Genomic DNA, 22,801 nt, shown 5'->3' on the forward strand with positions numbered 1-22,801 from the left:
ATGTTGTTTAACGACTTTTCACCTTGCTGATCCTGACTCAGGAAGTGAAATGAAAATGACAGAATTTATCTGAAGATCCACAATCTAGAAACGGAACCACTGCTCCTTTGAGGGGCTCCATCTCAGTGGTATCACTGAACATCCAGTTTGTCTGACACACTGGTAACCAATTATTGGGAGTCAGATCCCAGCAGATGTCTGGGTTAAAGGGAGTTAAGTCTATGCTGAAAGGTGGAAAGGGAGAAAAGAACATAAAAACAAATTTGTTTTTCCATCCCACAGGCTTTTGTACCAAGGAGGCCATGTGTGTCTAAGTCAGGGAATCCCTCCTCCTGAGATCCAAGAGGAAGTCTCTCAAAACTAGAAGGGAAAGGTATTTTCCCCACATCATGAGTCCAGCTTTGGAGACATTCTATTAGTGACATATGCCCCTTCCCCCAAAAACAACAGTAAGTGTTCTGTGTGCTAGCAACATAGCTTTGAAACACACACACACACACACACACACACACACACACACACACACGCACACACCTTGGGAGGCCGAGGCAGCCGGATCACTTGAGGTCAGTTCAAGACCAGCTTGACCAACGTGGTGAAACCCCATCTCTACTAAAAATACAAAAATTAGCCAGGTGTGGTGGCATGTGTCTGTAATCCCAGCTACTCAGGAGGCTGAGGCTAGAGAATGGCTTGAACCCAGGAGGCGGAGGTTGCAGTGAGCCAAGATCAGGCCATTGCACTCCAGCCTGGGCGGTAGAGTGAGACTCTGTCTCAAAAAAAAAAAAAAAAAAAAAAAACCCACAAAATTCTGCATTTTTATAAAACTTGATAAAAAGTAGTATTTCCAACTGTATAGTCACCAGAAGTACACAGTTATAAAAAATGCACGTGCTTCACTTGGTATCTCCAGCACCCTCACCTTTCTGTGCGTGGTCTGTTTTGGCGTCTCCATTTTCTGCAGGCTTGTCCCCCTCCTTGCCAGTGTCAGCTTTTCCCATTTCTCCTTTGAGTACCTTCTCTCCATTCTTTGCAGGGACCCTTTTAGGCTTGGTCTCTGGCTTTGGAGGAGCAGGTTTAGCAGACAACCTCGCAGATCTTCTCTGTGGTTTGTCCCTCACTTTGGCTTTATCTCCTTTAGCATCCCCTTCAGCCTTTCTCTTGGGCATGGTGGTGGCGATGTGGCAGGACATAAGTGCGTTGTGTGGGCTTTGGTCAGTCTGGGGGTCGTTCTCCCTGCTTCTTCTTCACACTGCTCCTATAAATTGAATTATTATGTACTCTTTTGAATCTAGCTTCTTTCTCTCAGCTTAATTTTTTGAAATTCATATGTTGTGTGTATTAGTAGTTCATTCTTTTAATTGCTGAGTAGTATTCCATTGTATGAGTATATCACAGTGTACTTAATCACCTGTTCATGAACATTTCGTTTCCAGTGTTTCTTCAAAAGACTTCATTTTTTTAGAGCAATTTTAGGTTCAACATCAAAACTGAGAAAAAGATACAGAGATATCCCACATACCTTCATCCCCACGAGTGTATAGCATTCCCTATTATCAACATCCCCACCAGAATGGTACATTTGCTACAACTGATGAACCTTCATTGAGACATCATAATCACCCCAAGCCCATAGTTTACATTAGGGTTCACTCTTGGTGTTGTGCATTCTATGGGTTTGGATAAATGCGTAATGACAGCTGTCCACCATTCTAGTATCATATAGAGTATTTTCACTGCCCTAAAAATCCTCTGCATTCTGCCTATTCATCCCTTTTCCTTCTCCAGCCCCTGGCAACCCACTGAACCTTTTACTCTCTCCATGGTTTTAACTTTTTCAGAACGTCATATAGTTGGAATCATACAATATGTTGCCTTTTCAGATTGGTTTCTTAATTCCAGTTTTTATCTGTTATGAATAAAGTTGCTATAATTTTTTTCTATTAGAACAAAAATATTTACTTACAGGTATGGTGATCCTATTAGTGAACTCTTAAATAATTCACAGAATTAATTCACTTTTTAAACTTTTTATTTTGAAATAATTATAAATTCACATGAATTTGAAAACATAGTACAGAGAAATACCATATTTACTGTACCATTCACCGAGTTTCCCCTATTAGTTCTATCTTATGTAACTATAGAACAATATTAAAACCAGTACATTGACATTGGTGTAAAGCAAGTAGTATATTGTTCTTTGGTATTTTATCACATGTGTAGATTCATGTAACCAGCACTGCAACCAAGATACAGAATTCCTTAACCCAGTGATATCCCTGTGCTGCCTCTTTATAGTCACACACACCCTGACTCCCTTCCACCATCCCTCACCCTTGGTAACCATCTCTATAATTTTGTCATTTTGAGAATGTTATATAACTTGAATCATGTAGTATAAAATCTTTGAGATTGACTTTTTTTACTTGGCATAATGCCCTTGAGATCCATCTAAGTTGAGATGTCAAGAATCATTGCTATTTATTGCTGATATAGTTAGTTTTCCATGGTATGGATGTGTCACAGTTTGTTTTTCTGGCTTTCCTGCAGGTTACTTGAATACTTTTTAGAATTCAGTGTTTTAAAGTATATCTCTTTGTATGGCTTTTTTGTCGTCACTCTAGATACTACATTTTGTATGCAACAAGTCATAGTCGGCTGTACTACAGTGCTACTTGGTGATGCTACATTTTATCACTTCCAGTAAAGTATAGAAACTTTTGCTCGCTTTAGTCCCCCCCATTTAATTATCTTAACATTTTTATATGTTTCTAATATATGTATATGTGTATATTACGTGCATGTTTATATTTTTATGTGTATTAATAGTTTTATTTTCTTTACATACATTTTGAACTATATCATACAGCATTATAATTTTTGCTTCAACAGTCAAACATAATTAGGAGAACTCAAGTGAAACAGGAATCTGTTGTATTTATACATATTTTTCCTCCTTCTGTCATCCTTCCTTCCTCATTATCCACGATTCCTGGATTATCCGAGATCTTTTTTCATTTCCTTTCTGCTTAGAGAATTTTCTTTATTCTTTTAGAGCAGATCTGCTAGTGAGAAATTCTCCTTTCTCTATAAATATTTTTATTTTTTTCTTCATTTCTGCAGGATATTTTTGCTGGATAAAGAAATCTGAGTTAACAAGCCTTTTCTCCTAGCACCTGAAAGATGTCGTGCCAGTTCCTTCTGGCTTCCATGGTTTTTAATGAGAAATTTACTGTCATTAAACTCTTTTTCCCCTCTAGGGAAAATGTTGTTTTTCTGTTGCTGCTTTCAAGATTTTTTCTATGTCTTCAGTTTTCAGAAGTTTGACTTTGATGTGTTTTGGCCTGGATTGATTTGGTGTTTACACTGGGGTTTACTTGGCTTCTTGAATCTATAGGTTTATGTCTTTTGAGAACTTTTCAGTCATATTTTTTCAAATCATTTTTCTGTCCTTTTTCTCCTCTCCTTTTGAGACTCTGATGACGTGAATATTAATCTTTTATTATAGTTTCACGAGTCACCAAAGTTCTGTTTTTTTAGTTTGTTTTCTTCCTATTGTTCAGACTGGCAAATTTCTATTGTTTTATTTTTAGTACATTGATTCCTTCTTCTGTCACGTCCATTCTGCTATTGAACCCATCCACTGATATTGATTTCAGTTATTGTAATTTTGGTTTTGTAATTTCATTATTTACATTCTGTATTTCTTTGCTGAGACTCTTTACTCAAGCTTTCTGTTTTTTTTCATTTGTTTCCAATGTGTTGGTAATTGCCCGTTGAAGCATTTTAATGGTGGCTGCCTTAAAATCCTTGTGAGATAATTCTTTTTCTTTCTTTAAAAAAAAATACATTTCTTTCTTTTTTCTTTTCCTTTTTTTATTTTTTTATTTTATTTATTTTATTTTTTTTTGAGACAGAGTCTCACTCTGTCACCCAGTCTGCACTGCAATCTCAGCTGACTGCAACCTCCGTCTCCCAAGTTCAAGCGATTCTCCTGCCTCAGCAGCTGGGATTACAGGCATGTGCCATCACACCCATCTAATTTTTGTATTTTTAGTGGAGATGGGATTTCACCGTGTTAGCCAGGATGGTCTCAATCTGCTGACCTCATGATCCACCCACCTCAGCCTCCCAAAGTGCTGGGATTATAGGCATGAGCCACCATGCCCAGCCTCATTTATTTCTTAAAATCTGTGTATAAGTGGACCCACTTGATTTAACCCATGTTGTTTAAGTATCAACTGTACCTTACCAAGATGTACATATTTATTTTATTTTTGGAATTTTGTCTTATTTCAATAGGTTTTGGGGGAACAGGTGGTGTTTGGTTACATGAATAAGTTCTTTAGTGGTGATTTATGAGATTTTGGTGCACCTATCACCCTAGAAGTACCTGCTGTACCCAATGTGTAGTCTTTTATCCCTCATCTCCCTCTTATCCTTCCTCCAAGTCCTCAAAGTTCCTTGTATCATTCATATGTCTTTGCATCCTCATAGCTTAGCTTCCACTTATGAGTGAGAACATACTATGTTTGGTTTTCCATTCCTGAGTGAAATAATGGTCTCCAGTTCCATCTAGGTTGCTGCAAATGCCATTATTTTGTTCCTTTTTATTGCTGAGTAGTATTCCATGGTATATATACGCCACATTTTCTTTATCCATTTGTTGATTGATGGACATTTGGGCTGGTTCCATATTTTTTCAGTTTTGAATTGTGCTGCCATAAACATGCATGTGCAAGTATCTTTTTTGTATAATGACTTTTTTTTTCCTCTGAATAGATATCCAGGAGTGGGATTGTTGGATCAAATGGTAAATCTGCTTTTAGTTCTTTAAGGAATCTCCATACTGTTTTCCATAGTGGTGTACTAGTTTATATTCCAACCAGCAGTGTAAAAGTGTTCCTTTTTTCATGACATCCACACCAACATCTATTTTTATTTTTTGATTATGAGTTTTTTTATTTTTGATTTTTTAATTTTTGATTATGATTTATTTTATGGTTATTGTTGCGGGAGTAAGGTAGTATCTCATTGTGATTTTGATTTGTATTTCCCTGATCATTAGTGATGTTGAGCACTTTTTCATATGTTTATTGGCCATTTGTATATCTTATTTTGAAAATTGTCTATTCATGTCTTTAGCCCACTTGATGGGATTTTTTTTTTCTTGCTAATTTGGTTCCTTGTAGATTCTGGATGTTAGTCTTTTGTCAGATAGATTGCAAAGATTTTCTCCCACTCTGTGGGTTGTCTGCTTTCTCTGCTGATTGTTTTTTTGCTGTGCAGAAGCTTTTTTGTTTAATTAAGTTCCATCTATTTATCTTTGTTTTTGTTGTGTTTGCTTTCAGGTTCTTGGTCATGAAGTCTTTGCGTAAGCCAGTGTCTAGAAGGCTTTTCCCAATGTTATCTTCTAGAATTTTTATGGTTTCATGTCTCAGATGTAAATCTTTGGTCCATTTTGAGTGGATTTTTGTATAAGATGAGAGATGAGGATCCAGTTTCATTCTTCTACACGTGGCTTGCCAATTATCCCAGCACCATTTGTTGAATAGTTCCCTTTTCCTACTTTATGTTTTTGTTTGCTTTGTCAAAGATCAGTTGACTGTAAGTATTTCTCTTTATTTCTGGGTTCTCTATTCTGTTCCATTGGTCTGTATGCCTGTTTCTATTCCAGTGCAATGCTGTTTCAGTGACTATGGCCTTATAGTATCATTTGAAGTTGGGTAATGTGATGCCTCCAAATTTGTTCTTTTTGCTTAGTCTTGCTTTGGCTATGTGGGCTCTTTTTTGGTTCCATGTGAATTTTAGGATTGTTTTTTCTAGTTCTGTGAAGAATGGTGGTGGTATTTTGATGGGAATTTCATTGAATTTGTTGATTGCCTTTGGTAGTATGGTCATTATCACAATATTGATTCTACCCATCCATGAAAATGGGATGTGTTTCTATTTGTTTTGTCATCTATAATTTCTTTCAGTAGTGTTGTGTAGTTTTCCTTGCAGAGGTCTTTCACTTTCACCTCTTGGTTAAGTATATTCCTAAGTTTTTTGTTTTTGTTTTTAAAGCTGTTATAAAAGGGGTTGAGTTCTTGATTTGATTCTCAGCTTGGTTGTTGTTGATGTATAGCAGGGCTACTGATTTGTATACATTAATTTTGTATCCTGAAACTTTTCTGAATTCATTTACTAGTTCAGGAGCTTTTTGGATGAGTCTTTAGGATTTTCTAGGTATATGGTTATGTCATCAGCAAACAGTGACAGTTTGACTTCCTCTATGCCAGTTTGGATGCCCTTTATTTCTTTCTCTTGTCTAATTTTTCTTGCTAGGACTTCCAGTACTATGTTGAATAGAAGTGGTCAAAGTGGACATCCTTGTCCTGTTCCAGTTTTCAGGGGGAATACTTTCAACTTTTCTCCATTCAGTATAGTGTTAGCTGTGGGCTTGTCATAGATGGCTTTTATTACCTTAAGGTATGTTCCTTCTTTACCAATTTTGCTGAGGGTTGTAATCATACATAAAGGGATACTGGATTTTGTCAAACGCTTTTTCTGCATCTACTGAGATGATCATGTGATTTTTGTTTTTAATTCTTTTTATGTGGTGTATCACATTTATTGACTTGCAGATGTTAAACCATCCCTGCATCCCTGGTATGAAACCCACTTGATCATGGTGGATTATCTTTTTGATCTCTGTTGGATTCGTTTAGCTAGTATTTTGTTAAGGATTTTTGCATCTATGTTCATCAGGGATATTGGTTTGTAGTTTTCTTTTTTTTGGTTATGTCCTTTTCTGGTTTTGGTATTAGGGTGATACCGGCTTCATAGAATGATTTTGGGAGGATTCCTTCTTTCTGTATCTTCTGGAGTAGTGTCAATAGGATTGGTAACCAGTTCTTCTTTAAACGTCTGATAGAATTCAGCTGTGAATCCATCTAGTCCTGGACTTTTTTTTTTTTTTTGGTAACTTTTTAATTACCATTTCATTCTTGTTGCTTGTGATTGGTCTGTTCAGAGTTTCTGTTTCTTCCTGGTTTAATCTAGGAGGGTTGTATATTTCCAGGAATTTATCCATCTCCTTTAGTTTTCTAGTTCATGCACATAAAAGTGTTCATAGTAGCCTTGAATGATATTTTGTATTTCTATGGTATTGGCTGTTTTATATCCCATTTTGTTTCTAATTGAGCTTATTTGGATCTTCTGTCTTCTTTCTTGGTTAATCACACTAATGGTCTATCAATTTTATTTATCTTTTCAAAGAACCAGCTTTTTGTTGTATTTATCTTTTGTATTTTTATGTTTGTTTCAATTTCATTTAGTACTGCTCTGATCTTGGTTGCTCGTTTTCTTCTGTTGGGCTTGGGTTTGGTTTGTTCTTGTTTCTTTAGCTCCTCAAGGTGTGACCTTAGATTGTCTGTGCTCTTTCAGACTTATCAATGTAGGCATTTAATGCTGAGAATTTCCTGTTAGCACTGCCTTTGCTGTATCCCAGAGGTTTTTTATAGGTTGTGTCACTATTATCGTTCAGTTCAAATAATTTGTTAATTTCCATCTTGATTTCATTTTTGACTCAGTCATCATTCAGGAACATGTTATTTAATTTCCATATATTCGCATGGTTTTGAGGGTTCCTTTTGGAGTTGATTTCCTTTTTTTTATTATTATGCTTTAAGTTCTAGGGTACATGTGCACAACGTGCAGGTTTGTTACATATGTATACATGTGCCGTGTTGGTGTGCTGCACCCATTAACTCATCATTTACATTAGGTATACCTCCTAATGCTATCCCTCCCTGCTCCCCCAACCCCACGACAGGCCCCGATGTGTGATGTTCCCTTTCCTGTGTCCAAGTGTTCTCATTGTTCAGTTGCCACCTATGAGTGAGAACATGCGATGTTTGGTTTTTTGTCCTTGCAATAGTTTGCTGAGAATAATGGTTTCCAGCTTCATTCATGTCCCTACAAAGGACATGAACTCATCCTTTTTTTATGGCTGCATAGTATTCCATGGTGTATATGTGCCACATTTTCTTAATCCAGTCTATTATTGTTGGACATTTGGTTTGGTTCCAAGCCTTTGCTATTGTAAATAGTGGCGCAATAAGCATACATGTGCATGTGTCTTTATAGCAGCATGATTTATAATCCTTTGGGTATATACCCAGCAATGACATGGCTGGGTCAAATGGTATTTCTAGTTCTAGATCCATGAGGAATCGCCATACTGACTTCCACAATGGTTGAACTAGTTTACAGTCCCACCAACAGTGTAAAAGTGTTTCTATTTCTCCACATCCTCTCCAGCACCTATTGTTTCCTGACTTTTTAAAGATCGCCATTCTAACTGGTGTAAGATGGTATCTCATTGCGGTTTAGTTTTGCGTTTCTCTGATGGCCAGTGATGATGAGCATTTTTTCATGTGTCTTTTGGCTGCATAAATGTCTTCCTTTAATAAGTGTCTGTTCATATCCTTCGCCCACTTTTTCATGGGGTTGTTTGTTTTTTTCTTGTAAATTTGTTTGAGTTCATTGTAGATTCTGGATATTAGCCCTTTGTCAGATGAGTAGAATGCAAAAATTTTCTCCCATTCTGTAGGTTGCCTGTTCACTCTGATGGTAGTTTCTTTTGCTGTGTGGAAGCTCTTTAGTTTAATGAGATCCCATTTGTCAATTGTGGCTTTTGTTGCCATTGCTTTTTGTATTTTAGGCATGAAGTCCTTGCCCATGCCTACGTCCTGCTCAACGAAATAAAAGAGGACACAAACAAATGGAAGAACATTCCATGCTCGTGAGTAGGAAGAATCAATATTGTGAAAATGGCCATACTGCCCAAGGTAATTTATAGATTCAGTGCCATCCCCATCAAGCTACCAATGACTTTCTTCACAGAATTGGAAAAAAAACTACTTTAAAGTTCACATGGAACCAAAAAAGAGCCCACGTTGCCAAGTCAGCCCTAAGCCTATGAGCTTAGCCGTTGAGCAGTGGTTTGTAGTTCTTGAAAAGGTCCTTCACATCCCTTGTAAGTTGGATTCTTAGGTATTTTATTCTCTTTGAAGCAGTTGTGAATGGGAGTTCACTCATGATTTGGCTCTCTGTTTCTCTGTTATTGGTGTATAAGAATGCTTGTGATTTTTGCACATTGATTTTGTATCCTGAGACTTTGCTGAAGTTGCTTATCAGCTTAAGGAGATTTTGGGGTGAGACGATGGGGTTTTCTAGATATACAATCATGTCATCTGCAAACAGGGACAATTTGACTTCCTCTTTTCCTAATTGAATACCCTTTATTTCTTTCTCCTGCCTGATTGCCCTGGCCAGAACTTCCAACACTATGTTGAATAGGAGTGGTGAGAGAGGGCATCCCTGTCTTGTGCCAGTTTGCAAAGGGAATGCTTCCAGTTTTTGCCCATTCAGTATGATATTGGCTGTGGGTTTGTCATAAATAGCTCTTATTATTTTGAGATATGTCCCATCAATACCTAATCTATTGAGAGTTTTTAGCATGAAGGTTGTTGAATTTTGTCAAAGGCCTTTTCTGCATCTATTGAGATAATCATGTGGTTTTTGTCATTGATTCTGTTTATATGCTGGATTACGTTTATTGATTTGCATATGTTGAACCAGCCTTGCATCCCAGGGATGAAGCCCACTCGATCATGGTGGATAAACTTTTTGATGTGCTGCTGGATTCAGTTTGCTAGTATTTTTTCGAGGATTTTTGCATCTATGTTCGTCAGGGATATTGGTCTAAAATTCCTTTTTTTGTTGTTGTTGTGTCTCTGCCAGGCTTTGGTATCAGGATGATGCTGGCTTCATAAAATGAGTTAGGGAGGATTCCCTCTTTTTCTGTTGATTGGAATAGTTTCAGAAGGAATGGTACCAGCTCCTCCTTGTACCTCTGGTAGCATTCGGCTGTGAATCCATCTGGTCCTGGACTTTTTTTGGTTGGTAAGCTATTAATTATTGCCTCAATTTCAGAGCCTGTTATTGGTCTATTCAGAGATTCAGCTCCTTCCTGGTTTAGTCTTGGGAGGGTGTATGTGTCCAGGAATTTATCCATTTCTTCTAGATTTTCTGGTTTATTTACGTAGAGGTGTTTATAGAATTCTCTGATGGTAGTTTGTATTTCTGTGGGATCGGTGGTGATCTCCCCTTTATCATTTTTTATTGTCTCTATTTGATTCTTCTCTCTTTTCTTCTTTATTAGTCTAGCTAGTGGTCTATCAATTTTGTTGATCTTTTCAAAAAACCAGCTCCTGGATTCATTGATTTTTGAAGGGTTTTTTATGTCTCTATTTCCTTCAGTTCTGCTCTGATCTTAGTTATTTCTTGCCTTCTGCTAGCTTTTGAATGTGTTTGCTCTTGCTTCTCCAGTTCTTTTAATTGTGATGTTAGGGTGTCAATTTTAGATCTTTCTTGCTTTCTCTTGTGGGCATTTAGTGCTATAAATTTCCCTCTACACACTGCTTTGAATGTGTCCGGAGATTCTGGTATGTTGTGTCTTTGTTCTCGTTGGTTTCAAAGAACATCGTTATTTCTGCCTTCATTTCTTTATCTACCCAGTAGTCATTCAGGAGCAGGTTGTTCAGTTTCCATGTAGTTGAGCAGTTTTGAGTGAGTTTCTTAATCCTGAGTTCTAGTTTGATTGCACTGTGGTCTGAGAGACAGTTTGTTATAATTTCTGTTCTTTTACATTTGTTGAGGAGTGCTTTACTTCCAACTATGTGGTCAGTTTTGGAATAGGTGTGGTGTGGTGCTGATAAGAATGTATATTCTGTTGATTTGGGGTAGAGAATTCTGTAGATGTCTATTAGGTCCTCTTCGTGCAGAGCTGAATTCAATTCCTGGATATCCTTGTTAACTTTCTGTCTCGTTGATCTGTCTAATGTTGACAGTGGGGTGTTAACGTCTCCCATTATTATTGTGTGGGAGTCTAAGTCTCTTTATAGGTCTCTAAGGACTTGCTTTATGAATCTGGGTGCTCCTGTATTGAGTGCAATATATATTTAGGATAGTTAGCTCTTCTTGTTGAATTGATCCCTTTACCATTATGTAATGGCCTTCTTTGTCTCTTTTGAACTTTGTTAGTTTAAAGTCTGTTTTATCCGAGACTAGGATTGCAACCCCTGCCTTTTTTTGTTTTCCATTTGCTTGGTAGATCTTCATCCATCCCTTTATTTTGTGAGCCTATGTGTGTCTCTGCACATGAGATGGGTTTCCCGAATACAGCACACTGATGGGTCTTGACTCTTTATCCAATTTGCCAGTCTGTGTCTTTTAATTGGAGCATTTAGCCCATTTACATTTAAGGTTAATATTGTTATGTGTGAATTTGATCCTGTCATTATGATGTTAGCTGGTTATTTTGCTCGTTAGTTGATGCAGTTTCTTCCTAGCCTCGATGGTCTTTACAATTTGGCATGTTTTTGCAGTGTCTGGTACCGGTTGTTCCTTTCCATGTTTAGTGCTTCCTTCAGCAGCTCTTTTAGGGCAGGCCTGGTGGGGACAGAATCTCTCAGCATTTGCTTGTCTGTAAAGTATTTTATTTCTCCTTCACTTATGAAGCTTAGTTTGGCTGGATATGAAATTCTGGGTTGAAAATTCTTTTCTTTAAGAATGTTGAATATCGGCCCCCACTCTCTTCTGGCTTGTAGAGTTTCTGCTGAGAGATCAGCTGTTAGTCTGATGGGCTTCCCTTTGTGGGTAACCCGACCTTTCTCTCTGGCTGCCCTTAACATTTTTTCCTTCATTTCAACTTTGGTGAATCTGACAATTGTCTTGGAGTTGCTCTTCTCGAGGAGTATCTTTATGGCATTCTCTGTATTTCCTGAATCTGAATGTTGGCCTGCCTTGCTAGATTGGGGAAGTTCTCCTGGATAATATCCTGCAGAGTGTTTTCCAACTTGGTTCCATTCTCCCCGTCACTTTCGGGTACACCAATCAGACGTAGATTTGGTTTTTTCACGTAGTCCCGTATTTCTTGGCAGCTTTGTTCGTTTTTTTTTTTATTGTTTTTTTTCTAAACTTCTCACTTCATTTCATTCATCTGATCTTCCATCACTGATACCCTTTCTTCCAGTTGATCGAATCGGCTACTGAGGCTTGTGCATTTGTTACGTAGTTCTCGTGCCATGGTTTTCAGCTCCATCAGGTCCTTTAAGGACTTCTCTGCATTGGTTATTCTAGTTAGCCATTCTTCTAATCTTTTTTCAAGGTTTTTAACTTCTTTGCCATGGGTTGAAACTTCCTCCTTTAGCTCGGAGTAGTTTGATTGTCTGAAGCCTTCTTCTCTCAACCCGTCAAAGTCATTCTCTGTCCAGCTTTGTTCCGTTGCTGGTGAGGAGCTGCATTCCTTTGGAGGAGGAGAGGTGCTCTGATTTTTAGAATTTTCAGTTTTTCTACTCTGTTTTTTCCCCATCTTTGTGGTTTTATCTACCTTTGGTCTTTGATAATGGTGACGTACAGATGGGGTTTTGGTGTGGATGTCCTTTCTGTTTGTTAGTTTTCCTTCTAACAGTCAGGACCCTCAGCTGCAGGTCTGTTGGAGTTTGCTGGAGGTCCACTCCAGACCCTGTTTGCCTGGGTGTCAGCAGCAGAGGCTGTATAACAGCAGATATTGGTGAACAGCAAATGTTGCTGCCTGATAGTTCCTCTGGAAGTTTTGTCTCAGAGGAGTACCCGGCCATGTGAGGTGTCAGTCTGCCCCTACTGTGTGGTGCCTCCCAGTTAGGCTACTTGGGGGTCAGGGAGCCACTTGAGGAGGCAGTGTGTCCGTTCTCAGATCTCAAGCTGTGTGCTGGGAGAACCACTACTCTCTTCAAAGCTCAGTTGGAAATGCAGAAATCATTCGTCTTCTGCGTCGCTCACGCTGGGAGCTGTAGACTAGAGCTGTTCCTATTCGGCCATCTTGGCTCCACCTCTTTTTCTTCTGTGTATAAACTACTGCTTATCTATCTAGTGAAATATTCATTTGACTCTATATATTTTATCTCTAGAAGTTTTTTTTTGTTCTTTTTGGAAATCCTGTATTTCTGTCTCCACTGTGTTCCTTTTTTCATTTATGTCTTTGAATATAGAGCATAGTTATTACAGCCCTTTTAATGTCTTTGCGTGCAAATTCTATCATTTCTATCATTTCTGGGTTTCTTTCTATTGACTGATAGTTTTCTGGTTATGGGCCACATTTCCCTGATTCTTACTATGTCCAGTAATTTTTTTATTAAATGATACATATTTATGAATTTAAATATTTGAGTCCTTAATCTTGTTGTATATCTTTAAAGAATGTTGGACTTCTTCCTGAAAAGCATTTTTGTTAAGTACAGATTAGTTTGTTCAGTTCTAGGCTTAAACACTCCTTTCAGGCATATCTAGAGTAGCCTTTATTCTAGGGCCCCTGCCTCAGTGATTTGTCCCTTCTGGGGACCCTGCTGATTGCTTTGTATATTTGGGTTTCTCTCTTCTTGCTGAAGGGAGCTTGTTGAATTCTTGGTCCTATGTCAGCTCTGAGAATCTTTGTATTGCAAGTCTCTGGTATCATTTTTTCCTTAGATGTTCTTCTCTGGTCTCAAAAAAAATTTACCCTTCTTAATGTAACGTTTTTATCTAGCTAAACGCTCAGGAGAACCCTTATTGAGATTACTTGAGCTGTCTCCCTCTTCTTTGGAATTCTGCGCCATAAATTCTAGCCTTCTTGGCCTCCTTGCACTTTTTTCTGTCTCTCCAAGTAAACAAGATTTCGAGGCTCTGTTTAAGTTCTTCCTCCCTTTACTGAAGTGGTAAATTTCTTTCTGGCTGAGAGCCTGAGTTGCTGGTAGAACTCCCCTTATTTCTGTTTTCTTAGGGATCATAATACTGCACTGCCTGTGTCTGAAAATAGTCCTTTCCAGTATTTTATGCTGTATTCTAATTGTTTATGGTGAGAGGATCATCCTGGAACTGTTTACTCCCTCATGGTCAGAAGCAGAAGTTGAATTATTCTAGAATAGGTTTTAAGGCTAACACCTTTGCAGAATTTAGAAGCTCCCAAGAAATTGTTTCTTAACACTTATCCATTGATGTACTTTTTCTCAGTATTGTTATAAATGAACTGTGTCTGCTATGGGAACTATTATTTATTTTTCAAATCAGAGAGCCTATTACAAACTCTAAATCAGAAGCTGATCAGAAGAAAAGGATATATCATACTTAATAAATGTTATGAATCAGGAAAATTGATTTCTTGAGAATGTAAAAATTGTCTCTATTATGAGATACTAATTTTAAATATAAAATTATTAACATTCATTAGAAATATGAGGGAATAGCATTACCAGAGTGTAAGGACTAAAATAAACCATTTGATCTAGTCATTTAAAAGATGAATTCTAAAATTTTAGAGAATAGCCATGTTGAATGTAGTTTGTATTAGAAATTTGGCAAATGTTATCTGTAAAGGGCCAAATAATGTATATTTTGGGTTTTGTAGGCATTTAGTTCCTGTAACAACTACTTAACTCTGCCTTTATGGTAAAAAATCAGCCATAGACAATATATAAACAAATGAACTGGCTGTGTTCTGATAAAATTTTATTTATGGACCATGACATTTGAATTTCATCTAGTTTTTATGTCTCAAAATATTCTCCTTTTGAGTTTTTTCAACTCTTTAAAAATGTAAAAACTATTTTTACCTAGCAAGCCATACATAAAAGCAGGTGGCAGATTGTATTTGACCTATGGGTAAAGGCTTGACAACCGCTACTTTATGATTAAAAATCTTCTCAGTAAGCTATCAGATTCCTGGTAGACCATTGTATTTCCATTCTATATGATTTTTTTTTCTACCTGAAACTATTCCCTACTATTAAGTTAAATAGCAAAGTAAATAAGATCACACCAATTTTAGCCTGTAGGGCTTTGAAAGTTATATAGTGTCAAAGGTTTGAAATCATTTATAGTGTCTGAGTTTCTTCAGCCAACTGGGGAATTGAGGCTAGTGTCTAATTTATCTTACTACCAAGCCTGCACATTTTATATTTTTCAATCATGCAAGGCTAATTCCTTCTTCCCTATTTTTGTTTTATTATGCTTATCTTATTAATGTTCCCAAATTAGTACATAGTTCTTTATCCTGAATTTAGTCATTTTTGGATGAAGTTGTCTGGGTACTCATGAACAGAAAGTCCCTTCACCTTATATTTAACTTCATGCTGTCCCCACCTACAAGATCTTGGATTTCTTTCCTCTTAGTTCACAATCTTGAGACTATAGCCTCTTTTCTGCATTACCTGTGTGTCTATAATGTCTTTCACATAACCCTATTAGCCAGTTAGAACACAAAATAATTTCAAAGCATATTTTCTTTATTCTTCCTGATATGCCTTAGCATACTGGTCAGTCCCCTGTTAGAATGCTCAGAATTTGTTATCTAATATCTATCTGAAGCAGGATTAAAATATATGCCCTACTATTTTGTTTGGTGCTATATCCATAACGTTAATTCAGTCCCTACTTTAGAAGAATTATTATGCATTTCATGGTTTATAACCATAAGTGTATTTTCTTTCCTTCCTCCTTAAGGTGTATAGTTGATGTTGTTCTTTACCAGTAGCCAAAATCCAGTACCATGAATGTTCTGGAAGAAAGGCCTTAGGTTTAATTTAGGTGAGTGCTGCTATTGCATCATAAATGGTTGGTGACATAGTTGCATATGGCCACATATTTGGGGAATATTTTTTTTGTTTGCATGTCTTCATGATGTTTTCCCAAAACGTCGTAACATTGTCAAGAAATAAAACAGAAAGGCAACTTCTTTCTTTTCTAATGCAAGGAGAGAAGAACTTTTGTTTTCAAATATGAAATAAAAATAAGGATTGGTACTGGCAGAAGCTTGGAATAAATGGAAAGTCAGAACCCAAACACAATTTCCATTGTTAGTAAAATAAGTTAACAGTTTGAAATAATTGTTATTTCATTGTTGTTATTACACAGGAATAAATAATTAATACGTTTAAAATCAGGCCAATTTTTAAATTTTGGGCATGGTAATGGTATGATATTCAAGATATCTTCTCACAAATTGTTAATTAATTGTTTTGATAATTTAGAAACATTTTTTCTAGGAGCATTATATACTCCTTCCTATCTTATGACATGTGTGCCCTATATCTGGAAAATTCTACTCCTAAATCTTTACATGTCTGGCTCATTTTATTCAATTTCAACTTGGCATCATCTCCTCAGAGAGTTTTAGTTTATATGCTATCTAAAACAGCATCTTCACCTTCCCATTCTCTTTGCAACACTCAATTTTATTTTTTTTCAGAGCGTTGAAGATGTCTGAAATCAGTTTATTATTTGTCCATCTTTCTGTACTAGAAGGTAAACTCTGTGAGAGCAGAGATCTTGCATTTTTATTGTCTCTCTAGTACTTAGAACACTGCCTTTCACACAGTAGTTCCTAAGTATATAATTCATATGTGGTTGACTAGAAAGATGCATAAATAAAAGTATGTCAGCGGGCATGGTGGCTCACACCTGTAATTCTAGTACTTTGAAAGGCTGAGGTGGGAGGATAGCTTGAGCCCAGGAGTTCAGGACTAGCCTAGGCAATGTAGTGAGACCCAGTTTTTACAAAAAATGTAAAAATTAGCAGAGCATGGTGGCGTGTGACTGTAGTCTCAGCTACTCAAGAGGCTGAGACAGGAGGATTGCTTGAGCCTAGGAAGTCAAGGATGCAGTGAGCCGTGATCATGTCACTGTACTCCAGCCTGGATGACAGAGTGAGACCCTGCCTTTTAAACAAACAAACAAAATAATAAATACTCATTGCTGCTTACTTGATTAGAAAATAAAAAATAAAAAAAAGAATAAAGAGAAAAAAATTTTTAAAAAAGAACATATCCTCAATGACCTGTGAAATAATAAGCAGTCAAACTTATGTATATTGGAATCCCCAAGAGGAAGACAGAATATGGGACAGAACAATTTTTTTTTTAAGAAATAAGTGCTAAAAATTTCCCATATTGGGCAAAAACATAACTCATAGAATGAAGATCAGTAAACTCCAAGTAGAATAAATACAAAGAAAATCAAATTTAGACATATAATAGTTATACTACTAAAGTCCAAAGATAGGCCAGACGCGGTGGCTCACACCTATAATTCTAGCACTTTGGGAGGCCAAGGCAGGTGGATCACCTGAGGTCAGGAGTTTGAGACCAGCCTGGCCAACATGGTGAAATGCTGTCTCTACTAAAAATACAAAAATTACCCAAGTGTGGTGGCAGGCACCTATAATCCCAGCTACTCAGGAGGCTGAGGCAGGAGAATCGCTTCAACCCAGAGGGTGGATGTCGCAGTGAGCCAATATCATGCCACTTGAGCCTGGGCAAAAGAGCAAAACTCCATCTCAAAAAAATAGAAATAAAGTTCAAAGATAAAGAGAAAATCTTCAAAATACCCAGAATACAAAAGAAGCATTAAATACAGGATAGCAATAATATTACTGACAGCTGACTTATCAGAAAAATCGAAGACAAAAAATTATGGAATGACATTAGTAAAAAGTTGTAAGGAAGAAGAAGAAAAAAAAAACCTTTAGGTCACAATGCAATATCCAATGAAAATATCATTCAAAAATGAAGGTAAAGTAAGATAATTTCAGATTTTAAAAACTCAGATATTTATTATTAATAGACATACAGTATAAGAACTACTTTTCTAAGCTGAAAGGTAGTGATACCAGATGGAAACTCAGTTCTATAGGAAGAAATGAATACCACCAAGGTGATAAATACAAATAGCTTTTTTTTTTCCCTCTGTCACTTTCTTTAAAAGAAAGCTGACTTTTTAAAACAAAAGTTGAACGGTATCATTATGAGGTTTTGTAATATATGTAGAGGTATAATATATGATCACACTAGCAAAAGAATATTATAATAAATGGAATTACAATCATCCTTGGTGTGTCCTCAGGAGATTGGCTCCAGGACCACCCCCCATGCATACCAAAATTCACAGATGTTCAGGTTCTTTATATAAAATGTAGTGTTTGCATATAATCTATATACATCCTCTTGTGTATAGTATACAATAACTCAGTTATTTTCCTTGTGTTTGGTGTTGTAGTGAAACAAATTAGGGGTTGGGTCAGTTTTGAACATGCATAAAATGGATGCCCAAGAATCAGAAATAGGTAGACATGTATTTAATTGTGGGTGATATTTTTAAAAACCAAATTAAAAATCGTACTTGAGCCTAAACTAAAACTGCAAAGTGGCTAGTGAAATATTTACATTTGGAGATAACCTGCTTTCAATATTTTAGAGAGATTATACCGAAGTTGGACATTGTGGCCCTTAGAATCATATTTTTATAAAGTTCGAGTTAAATGACTTGTCATTCAATTAATATTCATATACTTCCAGTAGAATAAGTCTCTACAAAAACAATCAAATGAAGACTTAGAAAATCTCAAGTGCATCGGTGCTCTTTCGGTTCTTGTAAGTTACTGGTTCTTTGGTATGCCATGGGGAGGTCTTGAGTGTGTGAGGTTATATGCGTGTCTCCACCTAAGTAAAAAAGATATTTCTTAAGTGAATTAGATGAATTATAACTGTTGAGTGAGGGTGATATTAGGAATATCTAAGAAAAGATGTCCAATATATTTGAAATTATGTCACTCTCCAGTTTTGTTCTATTTTTTTTCTCTTGCAGTAAACATTGCTATCTTCAGAAACTAAGGAATGAGAGGCAAGGAAGAAAGGACACTCATCTTGGAAAGACCCAAAGCACCTTGAAATTTGGAAGAAATGTTATGCTAGCTGCTAAAACCACCTTGGTCACCAGAATGAATGAAGTGCTTCAGATTTAAACAGTAAGCAGAATTCTCCTAACATGTTACATTTCCACCAAGAATTTTAGATGACTGGAAAGAATTTCTTTTTAAGTTTAAATGTTTAAGTTAAATGCCAAACTATAGATAAAGCTGAACATTTTATAACTTACTTAGCATAACCAGGCTTCGGTCCTTAATGTTTGCTCAAAAGAATTTTTTTCCCCTAGTTATAAACTTAATTTAGAAATGTAAGATTATTTGAGAAAGAATATGGAAAATACTAGTATATTTATAAGTCCATTTGATGCAGGGCAGGTGAGCCCTAAAGCAGAGCTTAGGCCATGAGGGATCTTGGCTTTGCGAAGGCAAGAATTAAAGGGCAAGCCAGAGGTAGAAGAAAACAGCTTTATTGAACAGGCAGTGTTACAGCTCTAGTGGTATCACAGCTCTTTGACTGCTCCTGCAGAGCAGGGGTACTTTGTAGGCAGACAGTAGCAGCTCAGGACAGTTTTGCAGTCATATTTATACCTTCCTTTAACTGCATGCAGATTAAGGGATGATTTATGCAGAAATTTCTAGGGAAGGGGTAGTAATCATTGAGTCATTACCATGGAAAGAGGCAGTAACTTCTGGGTGTTGCCATGGCAACAGTAAATTTACATGGCATGATTAAAGGCTGCTGTCCCCCCTGACATGCCCATTTTAGCTAGTCCTGTATCTATCTGGTCCAGTGTCTGAGCCCCACCTCTGGAGTCAAGTCCCGCCTCCTACCTCACATCCTTCAACAATTATTTTTTCGTTTCATAGAAATAAGCTACATAGGTAGTAGTTCCTATTCAATATACAAAGGATTTTTTGGTGTTATTTTTTGAACTTTATTTCATGTTTTGTTTTCCTTACTTGACATCTAGTCTCTAGATATTTTATTTTAATATAATCTTTATTTACTCTTTTGCCTCTCTTTCTCTCTACCTTTTGAAAATCATCTTGAAAGAATTGGGAGTTATAAAATGGACAAGAATCCAGAATAGTAAAGGAGAGGGAAATTTTAAAGGATTATAAGATTTTTTCTTCTTGTGAAATTGAAAATACTATTTGATTTTAAGTAGAGTAGAAAGCAGTTATATGAAGGCTTAAGATTATCATTCTTAAATCCTCTTAGTCCTAGACCAGAATTATTTCAATGCATGTTTTGTAAAGATTCAAATATTTCCAATTTTTTACATGAAATCCTAGTGAACAATTATAACTCTTATTCATTGGATTTCTACTAATTTGATTTTGAGAGATAATCATTTGTTTGCTTGAGTCACTATGTCTTGATAGTGAATGGGTATGATGGACCGAAACTAGTTTCTTGCTTTGAAATGCAGGAGATATGAAAAGTCAATCAAATAGCATCATGTACTAGTTCTAATAATTCTAAGGAATGCAGAACCTGTTTCATGTTGATAAATATGACAGGAGAAATTACATACCAAAGAATGAATGTTCTAATTATTCTTCCCTGTACTAACATTAACCTTGATTAAAAATATCTTGGACAGGGCACGGTGGCCTGTAATCCCAGCACTTTGGGAGGCCAAGACAGGCGGATCACTTGAGGTCAGGAGTTCAAGACCAGCCTGACCAACATGGTGAAACCCCATCTCTATTAAAAATATAAAAATTAGGCCAGGCGCAGTGGCTCACGCTTGTAATCCCAGCACTTTGGGAGGCTGACGCAGGCAGATCACGAGGTCAGGAGATCAAGACCATCCTGGCTAACATGGTGAAACCCCATCTCTACTAAAAATAAAAATTAGCCGGGTATGGTGGCAGGCGCCTGTAGTCCCAGCTACTCGGGAGGCTGAGGCAGGAGAGTGGCGTGAACCCAGGAGGTGGAGCTTGCAGTGAGCTGAGATTGCGCTACTGCACTCCAGTCTGGGCAGCAGAGTGAGACGCCGTCTCAAAAAAACAAAAAACAAACAAAAAACCACAAAAATTAGCCGGGTGTGGTGGCGTGTGCCTGTGATCCCAGCTACTCGGGAGGCTGAGGCAGGAGAATCGCTTGAACCCAGGAAGCAGAGGTTGCAGTGAGCCAAGATCATGCCACTGCACTCCAGCCTGGGTGACAGAGTGAGACTCTGTCAAAAAAAAAAAAAAAAATTATATATATCTTAACAGTGATTTCTTTAAAAAAAAATCTCTAATTCTGGGTTAAACCTCTACTTGTGGCATTATTGGAGCTTTTTTGTGCCCTTGTCACTGGTAGCCATGTGGCCACATTCACCTTTCTAAAATATCCAGTAAATTCTTTCTGGTTCTCAACTATTTTAAAAAAAAATTTTAAGTTGAAGAAAGGAACTTTTAAAACACTGCAGAAATTAAAGTGTTAAGTGTTAACTTATGCAGGTGAGATAATACATAGAAAGTGATCAGATTTCCCTGTCTCTCTGTTATTGATTTAAGTGTACTTATTTAATTATGTCTGCTTCAGGGCCAGGCATAGTGGCTCACGCCTGTAATTCCAGCACTTTGGGAGGCCGAGGTGGGTGGATCACCTGAGGTCAGGAGTTCAAGACCAGCCTGGCTAACATGGTGAAACCCTGTCTCTAGTAAAAATTAGCTGGGCATGGTGGCGGGCACCTGTAATCTCATCTACTCAGGAGGCTGAGGCAGGAGAATCACTTGAACCCAGGAGGCAGAGGTTGCAGTGAGCTGAGATTGCATCATTGCACTCCAGCCTGTGCGACAGAGCAAGACTCCATCTCCAAAAAAAAAAAAAAAAAAGTATATATATATATATATATATATATGCTTCAATAATCTTGTATAACCACAGTTTCATTACAAAAATGAAAACAAACAACATTGTCAAAATCTTTACTGCGATACTTTTACCACACCTTATCAAACTCCTAATTCCATTTAAATCCATCAGTCAGTGATTTTTGGTAATTGTGGGTAGGGTCATTGAAATCCACAGATAGTATGATAAAGTTTTTCTAATCATTAATTTCTACTTTTTTACTAATGGGTTTGTTTTCAAGATTATAATATTATCAAGAAACAGATTTGATTAGCACTTCACCTCTCTATACTGTAAAATAACTGCACGGATTCTCCCACCTAGCCCAGTTCAGAAATCATATAACACATCCATGAGGTACATAGCAGGCCATCTACATTTACATATTTTTCTGGCCCCATCCAAGCTGGTTGTGTCCAAAATTTATAATCTACCGTGACTTTGAAGAGAGAATAGAATCAGATTTCTAATTGTGCAATTCATAGAATTTCTAATTTGCACAACTAGAAATTTAGATTTTTAATGGTGTGAACTATCATGGCCACTAAAGAAGCTAAAATTTAAAGAGTGACATTCTAGCTATGTAATGCTAAGATTGAGTCAAATAGTTTTATCTAAGTTTATTTCATTAGCTGAAAATTATGGCCCTTGTGGATAGGGGAGTATATTCTTACAGACAAAGAATAATTTGATATCTGTCTACAATCTTAAACTCATAACACTTGATAGGCCTTTAAAGCATTATTTATAATACTTTCATTTAGGAAAAATTTCCTTTTATAGGGAAGCCTATGTGCAATTTGTCCAGAAAAAAAATAATTTAAAATAGTAGTAATAGGCCAGGCACCATGGCTCATGCCTGTAACCCAACACTTTGGGAGGCCGAGGCGGGAGGATCACCTGAGGTCAGGAGTTTGAGACCAGCCTAGTCAACATGGTGAAACCCCGAATCTACCAAAAAAAATACAAAAATTAGCCAGACGTGGTGGTGGACATCTGCACAGTGACTCGGGAGGCTGAGGCACAAGAATCACTTGAACCAGGAGGCAGAGGCTGCGGTGAGCCGAGATGGCACCACTGCACTCCATCCTGGGTGACAGAGTGAGACTCCGTCTCAAAAATAACTTAACATAACATAACATAACATAACATAACATAACATAACATAACATAACATAACGTAA

General features: G+C 37.0%; 2 protein-coding genes across 16 annotated transcripts in view; one reads left to right on the forward strand and one right to left on the reverse strand.

The window, feature by feature from the left end:
• Positions 1-22,801, forward strand: part of PEAK1 (pseudopodium enriched atypical kinase 1) — a 292,413-nt gene that overhangs the window by 139,322 nt on the left and 130,290 nt on the right. For 13 of the 15 annotated variants that reach the window (XM_058427924.1, XM_058427915.1, XM_058427919.1 and 10 more), the window contains one exon: positions 18,706-18,865. The gene's annotated coding sequence lies outside the window, so the exon portion shown is untranslated. Of the gene's footprint in view, positions 1-8,710; positions 8,838-15,567; positions 15,652-16,312; positions 16,369-18,705; positions 18,866-22,801 lie in introns of all 15 variants that reach the window. The other 2 variants (XM_058427918.1, XM_058427920.1) reach the window with 2 other exon arrangements.
• LOC116482281 (non-histone chromosomal protein HMG-17-like) lies at positions 822-1,514 on the reverse strand. Its single transcript, XM_032753549.2, has one exon. The coding sequence runs from the start codon at positions 1,191-1,193 to the stop codon at positions 897-899; it is 297 nt and encodes a 98-aa protein (XP_032609440.1). The 5' UTR covers positions 1,194-1,514; the 3' UTR covers positions 822-896.

Source organism: Hylobates moloch, unplaced genomic scaffold, assembly GCF_009828535.3.
Source record: "Hylobates moloch isolate HMO894 unplaced genomic scaffold, HMol_V3 SCAFFOLD_14, whole genome shotgun sequence".
Lineage (NCBI taxonomy): Eukaryota > Metazoa > Chordata > Mammalia > Primates > Hylobatidae > Hylobates > Hylobates moloch.

Bases quoted from the DNA above. Each gene is read 5' to 3' on its own strand.
- LOC116482281 (XM_032753549.2), bottom strand. From the start codon at position 1,193: ATGTCCTGCCACATCGCCACCACCATGCCCAAGAGAAAGGCTGAAGGG.